Source organism: Bubalus kerabau, chromosome 1 (genome assembly GCF_029407905.1).
Source record: "Bubalus kerabau isolate K-KA32 ecotype Philippines breed swamp buffalo chromosome 1, PCC_UOA_SB_1v2, whole genome shotgun sequence".
NCBI classification, from domain to species: Eukaryota; Metazoa; Chordata; class Mammalia; order Artiodactyla; family Bovidae; genus Bubalus; species Bubalus kerabau.
In genome coordinates, this window is record NC_073624.1 from 35,340,418 (window position 1) to 35,353,320 (window position 12,903).

At 36.7% G+C, this 12,903-nt stretch overlaps 1 protein-coding gene across 10 annotated transcripts in view; it reads right to left on the reverse strand.

Moving 5' to 3' along the window:
* Nucleotides 1-12,903, reverse strand: part of SOX5 (SRY-box transcription factor 5) — a 1,162,090-nt gene that overhangs the window by 49,243 nt on the left and 1,099,944 nt on the right. For all 10 annotated transcript variants that reach the window (XM_055571976.1, XM_055571993.1, XM_055571999.1 and 7 more), the window contains one exon: nucleotides 6,601-6,778. In XM_055571976.1, the coding sequence (XP_055427951.1) occupies nucleotides 6,601-6,778 (178 nt within the window). The remainder of the gene's footprint in view (nucleotides 1-6,600; nucleotides 6,779-12,903) is intronic.

The following is a 12,903-nucleotide window of genomic DNA, read 5'->3' on the forward strand; positions in this document are numbered from 1 at the left end:
CCCCAGTTCAATTCCTGGGTTGGAAAGATCTGCTGGAGAAGGGACAGGCTACCCACTCTAGTATTCTTGGGCTTCCCTGGTGACTCAGATGGTAAAGAATCCACTGGCAGTGTGGGAGACCTGGGTTCGATCCCTGGGTTGGGAAGATACGCTGGAGAAGGGAAAGGCTACCCAGTCCAGTATCCTGGCCTGGAGAATCCCCACAGATAGAGGAGCCCGGTGGGCTACAGCCCATGGGGTTGCAAAGAATTGAACATGACTGAGCAACTTTCACTTTCACTTTGCTACCGCAGAGCTTAAAGGAGCACTTCTTAAGTTGACAATCTGAATATTCTGTGAAAAAATAATTTCATGTTCAAAAGAGTAAGGGAAATACTAAATTAAAGTTTAAAAGGTTTCTCTGTGGCATGTATTCCCCAAATCTTGAATACATTAATGCAACTGTGAATCTTCCAGAGATAACAACAGTATCATATTCCAAATATCCTGGAACAAGAAACTCTTTAATGTTCCCCCAAAAGCATCATTCTGGGATAAATTCCAAACACTTTAAAATGGCCTAATAGTCTCATGATATCAACCCTGCTTATCCTTCCCACGTCATTTCCTGCTGGTTTCTCAAGAGCTCTGTGCTTAAGCTGCACGGAACTATTTCCTGTTCCAAGGACAAGCCTTCCTCTTCACCCCCTCCTCTGTCTCCCGAGCTTTCCTCTTAAACTGAAATAGGCGTTTTCTGGTGTGTTTGGGAATTTACTCAAATGTCAAGCCTTCTTAAGAATTTTCCTGACATACCCCAGACATGCTCCTTGGCAACCTTAGTACTTCTCATCTCCAGGCTCCTGCAAAAGCTTGGAGATGCTTTTACTGTCACATTGTCTCTTGTTTTCCTAAGTTTGTCTTTCATGCGAATCTATGAGTTATTTGAGGGCAATTTTTTTTTCCTTTCAGCCTTTTATTCCTTTGGCCCATGGTAGAGTCTGTTGAAGGAATAAATGCATATTTCTAAGTTGAAAGTATCTTCCTTTGTAATTCCAAGTTCACTGATGATCTGCTTCATCATATAAATGGGAGCCTGAACCTCATGACACAGGTTTCTTAAAATCCATGGCTTTAAAGTGTACTATCAGGTGATACAAACTCCTATTTACTGCATTTAATTATTTTATGTAGAACTTATTGGCTGTAGTAAAAGTAAGGGAACATGTGTTTCAAGTAATATTCAAAAAATATTGTTTTTTCTGTTTTCTGAGGTCACTTATCAACATCAAATTTTTGGTACCCTGATATGCAGCCATTTCTTCATCTATTAAAATTTGTGAGAATTAGATAATAAATGTGAAATTAAACTGTAAAGTGCTATGGAAATATTAATTGTTAGATGCTGAATAATATCCTTAACTTCTTGATAGTCTAGTGGCTTTCTAAGAAATGATTACAGTGTTCTTGTTCAATAACCTACCTTCACAGAAGCTTTTTCTCATTAAAAATGTAAACTAATGAAATTTACAGGTAAGATGCTTATTCACATCATTGTATTTTAAATTAGCAAGTTGTAGAGATAAATATCACATTACTGGACTTAAAAATATTGCCCTTCATTTTACTGAATCAATGTGTGTCTCCTATATTTGGTCAGTAAAGTTTTACATTTCATGCGTTAATGCCTCTGAGGAATGAAAGGCAAGAATAATATGTTCCAATATCTTCTGAAGACATGATGGAACAAAGACTCTAGATATCTAAATCCTTAGTTTGAGACTTTCATCTGCTTATCCTCTATACTCAGCAAAATGTATGGCACAGAGACAATATTCAATACCCACTTATGGGATGAATGAGGGAAAGGATAAATAGAAGACTGAGAACATCTGAGGCAGAGAGGCTGCCAACAGGTAACAACGAAAAAAGACAGCACGCAACCCAGAGACCATGACTGTAAGGTCTCCACCTCCGCTGGCTGTGAGGTTTGAGTAAGTTACCAGGTGGGCACGTGCATTTGTTTCCTTACAATTCCAATAGTGCTAAGAACTACAGAATCACAGGACTGTCCTCACTGTGATAGGGACTTACTCAGAATCCCTGGGTAAACGCTTAGCCTCTTTCAGCTGTGGTTCCTTACCTGGAAAATAACAATTTCTGACTAGATGACAGGGATATTTGTTGCTGTTGTTTAGTCGCTCTGTTGTGTCTGACTCTTTTGCGACCCCATGGAATACAGACCCCAGGCTCCTCTGTCTATGGGATTCTCCAGGCAAGAATACGGGAGAGGGTTGCCATTCCCTTCCCCAGAGGATCTTCCCAACCCAGGGATTGAACCCACATCTCCTGCACTGGCACTGAGCCACCAGGAAGTCCTAGTTAAAAATGTATAATTTTAAAATAAACAGTGAGAAAACAAACTAAAATGCTTTGATAAAAGTTGAAAGTTATACACAGCAAAGGTTGGAAAGGGCAGTAAAGGAAAGATAACATCTGGCCAAAAGATTCTAAAATTATCCATCATTCTTCTGAAGTATTCATGCTTTTTAAGGAGCTTTCAATGGTGCTGCCTATCATTTGCATATCATACGAAAGTATTCTTATAGAATGCAGTGTAATATTGCTCACCAACCTCAAAAACTCACACTCTTTATTTGTAGCTAATAGATATATAGCAAAGAGCCCCATGTCATTAATGATAACTTAAGTTATCTTTCGATCCACAGTTTTCCCTGGCTTATTAAGGGCATAACACATTAATTTTTCTTTCAGGGGTGACCTTTACAACACCATTAATGCTCACAGCTTTTATCCCACTACATTATTACTCATTATAGTTTCAGCTTTCAACATCTGCATTTGTTGAAAAGAGAAAAGTAAATTGTAGTGGCATCGAATCCTCAGAAAATGTGAGGGATGTGTATGTGGTGAAGGGCCTTCTCAGGAAAAGAAAATACAAGTTTCAGTAGTGGAAAAAGTCAGATGATAAATGTCATTAAATACATTCTTGCCTTTCTAAAATATTTTGTCATACTTAATCCTCAGAATGCTGAAATAAAAACTCCTCACATGACAAAAAATGCAAATATATCAGTTATTCCCTTAGTTAAAGACTCCAGTTCTGGGGCTATTACAAAAGTATCTCATACACCAACAGTGTCATATTTATGAGCTTTCATGTCTATTATGGAAGTGAATCCCTTTTGCCAAATAAAATATTTTTCCTTTTACATGCTTTGGACATGAAAGCAAATCTTATCTTGGTGTCTACTTTGGATGTTGAGCAGAGTAACTGAGAGATCATAACAGAATGGTGCATAATGATAAAAAGAACACATGCGCCCCAAACCATTTTCAAATTCTGAAAACCTCCATTTTCTTTGTTTCTCTTCTACGGCTGCCCCACTGGCCCTGACAGACTTGCTCTTGGCAAATAATCTGGAAGCGAACGTTGTGGAGATGGAAGCACTGGAAATATTCTCCTTCAGCTTTCTTCCTGTCCATCTCACGATTTCTCTGTAACTTTACCCCTTTTCTCCCCTCATTTCCTCAGTCTTCAAGAAAAAAGGGGCATTTCTTCTTTCCAAAGCTAATGCTGTCTCATTTCTTCTTGATCTGTCATTACCCATGGAGTCTTTCATATCTAAAAATGTCTCGAATTCATCTTTGTTTATATATAAACACATATAATTTCCTATTCTAAGACCTGTCTCTACTTAGTCTTCTCAAAATATTATCACCTCTCAACACCAAGCTTACAAAAAGACTGATTCATGTAGCCAATGCACTTTCTGTCTTCATGTGTTTCGAATCTTTGTAACTGGAAGTCTCCTAAACCATTCTACAAAGCCTCTCTGTTATAGTCTACCTGTCCATGAGTTCCAGGTAAACAAAGGCTTTTCTTCTTCATGTTCTTTAATTCTTCTATAGAATGTGACACCATCAAATAACCCCCTCCTTTTTCAAATTTCAATTTGTCCTAGACAAGCAGGTCACTGCTTTCTCATCATCTTTATTCTAAGATGCTCACTTGTTCTTTATCAGTTTCCCTCTTAAAAAAAAAAAGTTTGGTGGTTGTTTAGTTGCTAAGTTATGTCCAACTCTTGCAACCCCATGGACTGTAGCCTGCCAGGCTCCTCTGTCCATGGGATTCTCCCGGCAAGAATACTGGAGTGGGTTCCTGTTTCCTTCTCCAGAGGATCTTCCTAACCCAGGGATCAAACCCAGGTCTCCTGCATTATAGGCAGATTCTTTACTGACTGAGCTATGAAGGAAGCCAAAAAAAAAAAAAAAAAAAAAAGTGTGGTACTTTAGAAATATGTCCAAAGATAGACTTTGATACTGATTAGAGTTGGGGCCTAATTCCCCTTTCTCAGAGTTGGGCTGAACTTAGTGATTCTGTTATAATGAAAAGAATAAAGTAGAACAGACTGAGTGACTTTGGAGACCAGATCATAAAAGGCATCGTGGCTTTCTCTTTGCTCTCCTTCCTGGATCACTCACTCTGGAGAAAGTTAGTTGTCATTCTATTAACAGCTCTATAGAAACACCCACATGGCAAAGTACTGAGGTCTCCAGCCAACAGCCATGTGAGTAAGTCATCTTGGAAAAGGATCCTGTATCCCCAATAAAGTCCAGGTCCCTGGCTTCCATCTTGACTGAAACCATAAGAAAGACCCTAAGGTAGAACTAGCAGCTAAGCTGTTTCCATATCCTGACCATTAGAAGCTACGAGGTCATGAATGTTGGTTGTTTTTAAGCTGGTGAAATTTAAGTTGGTTTGTTACACACTAAGAGATAATTATGGGCTTCCCAGGTGGCTCAGTGGCATAGAATCTGCCTGCCAAGCAGGGGATGTGAGTTTGATCCCTGGGTAGGGAAGATCCCCTGAGAGGATAATGGTAACCCACTCCAGTATGCTTGCCTGGAAAATCCCATGGACAGACAAGCCTGTATGGCTACAGTCCATGGGGTCACAAAAGAGTCACACACAACGTAGTGACTAAACAACAAGAGATAACTATACACAGTGTTTAATACCTCTGACTTTTTACCCCACATCCTTTCTTACCATACACACTCTTTGGTGAACTTATTTGCTCTGATGGCTTCCAGAACCTCATTAAGGAATAATTTCCATGTCTAAAATTCTAGCACCCCTTTCACATACCAGATTTACTAATTAAGAACATCCTCCTGAACTTCTCTACCTAAAGTGATGCCTGAAGTTTCAAATTCAACACTTATTTTTGTCTTATCCCAACCTATGTTGCTCTGGTCCTCTCTTTCACAGTTCAGGGGGTGGGGAAGCACTATCCTTTCTATATTGTAATTCAAAACCCCAAACTTCTCTGTCTCTAACTTGAACATCACCAGATTCATTTTACTGTGGATAAGTTACATCAATTAGTCTTTAATGATATCTCTTCAACTTATTCTCTCCTTTGCTTTATCGTTGTTTATTTCTAGCTTGCATAACTTACTCTTGTCCTCCACTAAAACAGTGACTTTCCTGATTCTAATCTTTGCTGTCAATACTCTTCTTAAAATTCTGATCAAATTGCTGTCTGAAGAAAAAGTAAAAAATTTCTTAGGATAGCATCCCATCAGACTCCATCCACCCCTTTCAGTTTTAACTCTGATCAATTTCCACTACACACTCATTCTCTATTCCAGTCAAATCAGTGTATTTCTCAAAAATATGATATTTTACTCTGGGTTCTATCTTACAGCATAAAATACCTAGGGATACATCTTTTTTAAGGCTCCATTTGAATTAGTCTATTCTTGATCCTTCCCAAATAGAATCTAATACTTTCATCTTTTTGACTATACGATTGTTATCTGGGTGCTAGAACAGAACTTGCAACAGTTGATTTAAACTATAAGACAAATAACTCCCCCCACCTTAACTGGACCCTGGCTCGTTGAGGGCTGATCTGTGATAGACTCCACATAACTGCATGCAAATAGTAAACATTAATAAATGTGGGTTTGAAATAAGTATTTACAGTCTAATTTATGTGTTACTAAAATAAAAATGACTGGAATTTTTAAAAGCTTATAGAAGCATTTTCCAGTGTTTGTTTACTGAAATGACAATCATGTAGAAATGAAATGACCAACTTTTTATAATATTTTGGTGTAGTGAAGTAAATCTCAAGAAATATGGAACTGAAAAAAAACAACAAAAACAAAAACTTGACATCCTAATGGCTGACTATGATCCAGGCACAATGTACTTCATCATTATATATACTTCATACACATCACACAAATGGAAATAAATTTCAGTCACTGAAAAGGCAAGTCACCTAACAACAATCTGGAACCAAGGCTCTCTGTGATTAGCCAGTTAGGTCTCTTTTTCAAAACTTAAGATCATCAGTCATATCAACAAACATAACCAATTCAATTAGATTTTCAGGGGAGCATTAGCACTTGCAATTCAGTTATACATTTCAATTTCATGTTTAAAACAGACCTGTGAAGTTCATCATATCGAAATTCTCCTCTGGAACTAAATCCATGTAGAGGCTATGCGTGATCTGCCATTAAAAGATGCTTTCATTCAATCGTCATAAACAGCAAATCAACAAGAACAAAAGAAACAGGACTTACCTATTGTGCTAACTCTGGCTGAAGGACTAGCTAATGATGCTGGGACAGAGGCTTTGAGGGGGCCTGCCCCACTGTTTATTCTCAGAGCTGGCATATGGGGAGAGGTGGGTGATGTGGGTGATTTGCCATCAGAGGTCTTGGGTTTAGCTGATAGGTTCAGTGGCTGTGCCACTTCATCCTGAAATGATCATCAGAACATGAGCTGTGATAAGGAAAGTCTGATTAAAAATGTCTAGAAAAACATAGGTATAATGCCTGTCATTTCCCATCAAATACTCTACCAATCCGTGATCTTAACATTCGGTTTGAACATTACAGTGTTTGGTTAGCTGTCAACAATGGCACTTTCAACAACATATTATGAAAAACCTTTTGTATAAGAGAAAGTTCATGTACACTCAACTATCCAGAGCATGTAACTGATGCCACCTGTAAAAAATACTCTTAACAAAGATATTATTTGTACTATTCACTTTTATTGAGAGACAGTGCATACTTTGCATAAAACTATAATGTAGATTTTTTTCAACCTGCAAAGAATAGGTGTGGAGTCCCAGCCATCTTTGGATCCTGCTGCTTAGTCAGTGTACCTAGAGCCTCCATGATGGAGGAGTTAAATGGTGTGTACCTCTGATTAGAACTCTTCTCCAAATTAAACACAAAAAAAGAAGAAAACTTTCTTTCTTAAAAAAAAAAATCCTTTTTCCTAGGTTTCACAGAAACACTTTAGGGTTTGATCTAAAAATGAAAACACACATAATTAGCATTATATTAACATATATTATTTATGTATATGCAATACTGTTCTAAACATTTAGCATTACATTTTTAAAAATCCAGATTTTCCTTACAGTGTATTACATGGTGGTATGAAGATCAGCATGTGGCCAGCTCGGCATGTATGGTGACTTCCATGTTCTCTGCTTGAATAGGTCAAGTGTACATAGTTTACATTTTAGTCTATAAAATATTCTATTTTATACCTTTCTACATCAGCTTTTTTGTAAGTTCAAATATAAAATTTATGGGTATAATTATCACTAAAATGTCCATCACAATATAAAAGAATCAGATTACCTTAACATTATATTACTATTCTTTCATTGCAAAGTAAGAAAGTTATTCCTTTTTTGTGCTCTAAAATTGCAATATGGTGTCATTTGTATTTTACTATTCATATAATCTCCAATTTTACCCATGTATTATTGTAGAACAAAAATTTGGTTGCCACTTAGTTTCATCTCCATGAGTCAAGAACATAAAATATCTACTAGTAACAGGATAACTTGTTGAAAGTAGAGAAAGTAGAACAATTTAGAATCAAACGGTGTGATCTGGTGACATGGAAACATATTAATTAATGTGTACAAAATTTGATATGTATCTATTTACCCAAAACATTAAAATAAATCACTTTACAAAAATGGCATGATATGATATTTCAAGTTTATATTTTAAAAGCAATTTACTGTTATTCGATTCCACGGTTAGCTTCACTTAAGAAACTCGAACAGGCTAGGGAAAATCATACTTGAACTTTTTTTTCAATTCTGCTTTCTTTTTCAGAGAAAATAACAGTTATTTGAAAATCCATGAGATAATTCAAGTGGCAATCTAGGATCAAGATAGATGCATAAAAAATTACTGACCATGATACCATATTTATATGAATTCATAGAATCTTGGAAGGAAGTATAATATTCCATGACTGGTTCAATATATAATTTTGAGCAAAATATTTTAAAAACTACAGGGCAAAAATCATTCCCAGATCTTTCAACATTTAGTGAGTGAGTCAGTCATAATCCTTATACATGATGGCAGATCCCCAGAATACTGTGCCTTTTTTCCTCTATACTCCAGTGTGGATGAAAACTTCTCAAAATGTGATCTCTGAACTAGTAAAATCAGCACCACCTGGGAACTTGCTAGAAAGGCAGATTCTCTATTCTAGAAACTCTGGAGATAGGTGCCAGCAACCTATGTTTTAACAAGCATTCCCAAGTGATTCTGATGCACACAACCATTTGAGAGTGAAAAATTTGGCTTAAAGCTCAACATTCAGTAAACGAAGATCATGGCATCTGGTCCCATTACTTCATAGGAAATAGATGGGGAAACAGTGGAAACAGTGTCAGACTTTATTTTTCTGGGCTCCAAAATCACTGCAGATGGTGATTGCCATGAAATTAAAAGACGCTTACTTTTTGGAAGGAAAGTTATGACCAACCTAGATAGTATATTGAAAAGCAGAGACATTACTTTGCCAACAAAGGTCCGTCTAGTCAAGGCTATGGTTTTTCCAGTGGTCATGTATGGATGTAAGAGTTCGACTGTGAAGAAAGCTGAGTGCTGAAGAATTGATGTTTTTGAACCGAGGTGTTGGAGAAGACTCTTGAGAGTCCCTTGGACTGCAAGGAGATCCAACCAGTCCATCCTAAAGGAGATCAGTCCAGGGTATTCATTGGAAGAACTGATGTTGAAGCTGAAACTCCAATACTCTGGCCACCTCATGCAAAGAGTTGACTCACTGGAAAAGACCCTGATGCTGGGAGGGATTGGGGGCAGGAGGAGAAGGGGACGACAGAGGATGAGATGGCTAAATGGCATCATCGACTTGATGGACATGAGTTTGGGTGAACTCTGGGAGTTGGTGATGGACAGGGAGGCCCGGCGTGCTTTGATTCATGGGGTCGCAAAAAGTTGGACACGACTGAGCGACTGAACTGAACTGAACTGAACCTTACATAGTTATAAAGGGAGATTATTTAAAAATTTTATTTATGAGGCTTCAAAAGTCTCCAAAAACCTTCCTCAATATAAGGGGGTAACATAAAAAATATATAATGGTATCTCAAATCTTTAAAATGTTATCAGAACATATTGTAAGCTAACAATATGAAATGAAAAGATGTATATGCATAACAAACTAAATGATGCTGAGATTCCATGGGTCATTATTGATTAGAATTCAGATTTTCTCTCTGTTTTTCAACCTAAAAATCCTGTCATACCAGAGTGTTATCAACTATTTACTGGGGCTTTCCAGGTGGTGCCCATTGTAAAGAACCCGCCTGTCAAGGCAGGAGACATAAAAAGATGTGGCTTCAATGATGCACCTATAAATACTGAAGGCACTTTTCCCCTTATAAAAGTTGTACCTGCTTGCTAGTGTCTGCATGAAACTACTGGCTTTTGTCATGGTAGCCTGAAACCTCTTTTGGCAGCATCACCCCACAGCTCTTGCAAAAGTTTTGAGGGGATGAAAGTGAAAGTGAAAGTCACTCAGCTGTGTCCAACTCTTTGCGACCCCATGAACTATACAGTCCATAGAATTCTCCAGGCCAGAATACTGCAGTGGGTAGCGTTCCCCTTCTCCAGGGGATCTTCCCAACCCAGAGATCGAACCCAGGTCTCCTGCATTGCAGGCAGATTCTTTACCAGCTGAGCCACAAGGGAAGCCCTTGAGGGGATACTTGGAGAAATTAAAGATGGCTGTTTCACTTGATTGTTCACAAAGAAAGGAACATATTCTCAGAGGGGCAACAGAGATCTATGAGGCCAAGGGAAATCAAGTCTGAGTGTGTGTACTGGGGAGAAGTGGTGTTCATGAAGATGATGCAGACGTGGATGCTGATGGGGTGAAATGTCATATACTTAGCTTTAAGCACTAAGAAGTGTTATAAGCTCATACTAAAAAAACTACCAAAAGCACTGATGACAGCAAGAGACCTGCTGAAATCTTAATATTTTCCTGTATTCAAGGCAGCTCAGATGTCTGAAACCAAAAAGTGCAAAGCCCCAAGGACATAATAGAGGTTGACGGCTCCAAAGTTGATAGATACATCATTCAAAATTACCTCTCCTTCTCCTTCATTGTATGACCAGGCTAATGGCATATAAGAATCCTCAAGCCTGATCCTTATACTGGTAACTACATAAATAATTTTTGACCCATTGTATGATATTATTTCCCAATTTGGTTCTTTTAATAATTTACTACTGAGCTATTATATCAAATGCCCACTATGCATGAAGAATACAAAAATTACAGTAGTTTTCCATTTTCTATTATTTTTTATTTGACTAGATTAAAATTTTAAAACCACAACTATAAAATGGAGGTGGACTATTTACGATGTGCAATCACATAATTACAAATATGCACCATAAATGCCAAAAGTAAGACTTTTCTATGTTGTTTTTCATTTGTGATATCTTATCATTTAGGAGAAACATGAAAACATAGCATGATTAACCACTATTCTTAACAAATAAAACATGTTTATATTATAAATAATTAGTTGACATATGAAATAATGTTATTTTGAAGGTTAGGAAAGCACTGGAAAAGATGGCATTTATATGAAAGTAAACCATCACGCAATGAGGAAAGCAAGTTCCTTTTAATTATTAATACTTGTCCAACTGTTGAATGTGGTTGCCAGTTGAAAGTTTTGGAAATAGCATATTTCATACTTTTATCATTTATACACAAAGTAATAGTTAAGAAGAACTATTAGCTATATTGCTGTTGAATAGCTCTAAACTTATACATGAAATTATAAGGCAAGCATTTAAGCTTTTAAATGTGTAGCTAAGGTAAGCACATTTTAACTAACTAAAGGTAATATTCTACATAGTTATGCAATTCACTATAAATATTTCAAATCATTTATTTAATCTTTAATACTGTGAAGTGATTAATAAGTTCAGAAAGGAAATGAAGGCTCAGAAAGGTCTAATGAAACCCAGGTTTTTGGACTCAACATACAATACCCTTTTCATTTACATGACAAATTTAAACTTAAAGAGATGCTGATGAAATATAATTTCTGGAATTCAGCCCTAAACCATATAATTCTATCACATAATAAACCACATAAAGTTCAGTATACATGCAATAAAATGAACTAACACACACATTTGGGACTTTATATATATATAGTTTAAAAGTTGAAGCACAAGTTGTTAACTTGTTTTGGTGATTTTTTAAATGCTTCTCTGTTCACTACACCATATAGCACCAAAACTTTCCCTCAGTAATACTAAAGACTTGTTACATTAGTCTATTCTTTGTGAAAAATACCAAGTGTTCATGTATAATATGGCAGAAAATATAACAATTCATACAATAACGTGCAAGAGAATACTGTTTTGTACATTCAAATACAAGTTTTAGGAACCTATTCATGACTATAAATTCCCTGAATAAGGAATTATTAAATCTTAGTTGTCTAGGATAGAACGCAAAACAAGGACAATCCAAAAAACATATAGTTCAGGAATGGCCCACTTACAGCTCTTATGAGTTGTCTGAAAGCAAACATTTCACTTAACATCAGCTTGTGGTTACAGTACTAGAGATATTGCAGAGAGACTAATGAATTTGTATCCCAGCCAATGAAAAGCTCCCATACCTATAAATTATAAATTAGATAAAGAAAAGAGCTTAACGCAAATATATTGCCTTAGATGCACTGAAGATATATCAATTATGATCATTAATGCAACAACCATTTCCTTAGAAACTTAACACACACTGTAAAATAACTATATAAAGGTAATATATATTCATTTGAATATATATTCATTGAATATATATTCATTGAATATTCATTGAATATATATTCATTGAATATATATTCATATATATATATGTATATATATATATACATATATATATATATGAATATATATATATTAAGTTTATTCTAGGGTCTTCTCTTGTGGCTCAGAGGTAAAAAATCCACCTGCCACTACAGGAGACAAGGGTTCAATCCCTGATGCAGGAAGATTCCATATGCTATGGAGCAACTAAGCCTGTGCACTAGAGATATTGTGCCTGTTCTCTGGAGCCCATGAGGTACAACTACAGAGCCGGCATGCTGCAACTACAGAAGCCCACATGCCCTAGAGCACACGCTCTGCAACAAGGGAGGCCACCACAATGAGAAGCCTGTGCACCACAAGTAGAGAGTAGCCTCTGCTCGCTGCAACTACAGAAAAGCCCACACAGCGATGAAGACTCAGCACAGGCAAATAAATGAACAAATAAAATTGTAAAATGCTTTTAAAAAGTCTATTCTAGAAAAAGACATGTTACTATATTACAACTGCATAAAACTCATAATTCTGTAATGTGCAAAGACCAAATTCGTTACAGAAATCAAACAATTTATCAAAGAAAAATCATTCTCCAGAATCCTGGAGGGTTATTTCTCTCTCCACACTCCTGAGCCTTCCTTCATGCTTTTGCTAAGAAATTTTAATAGAGAACTAGAGAACAGGGATACCAGTATC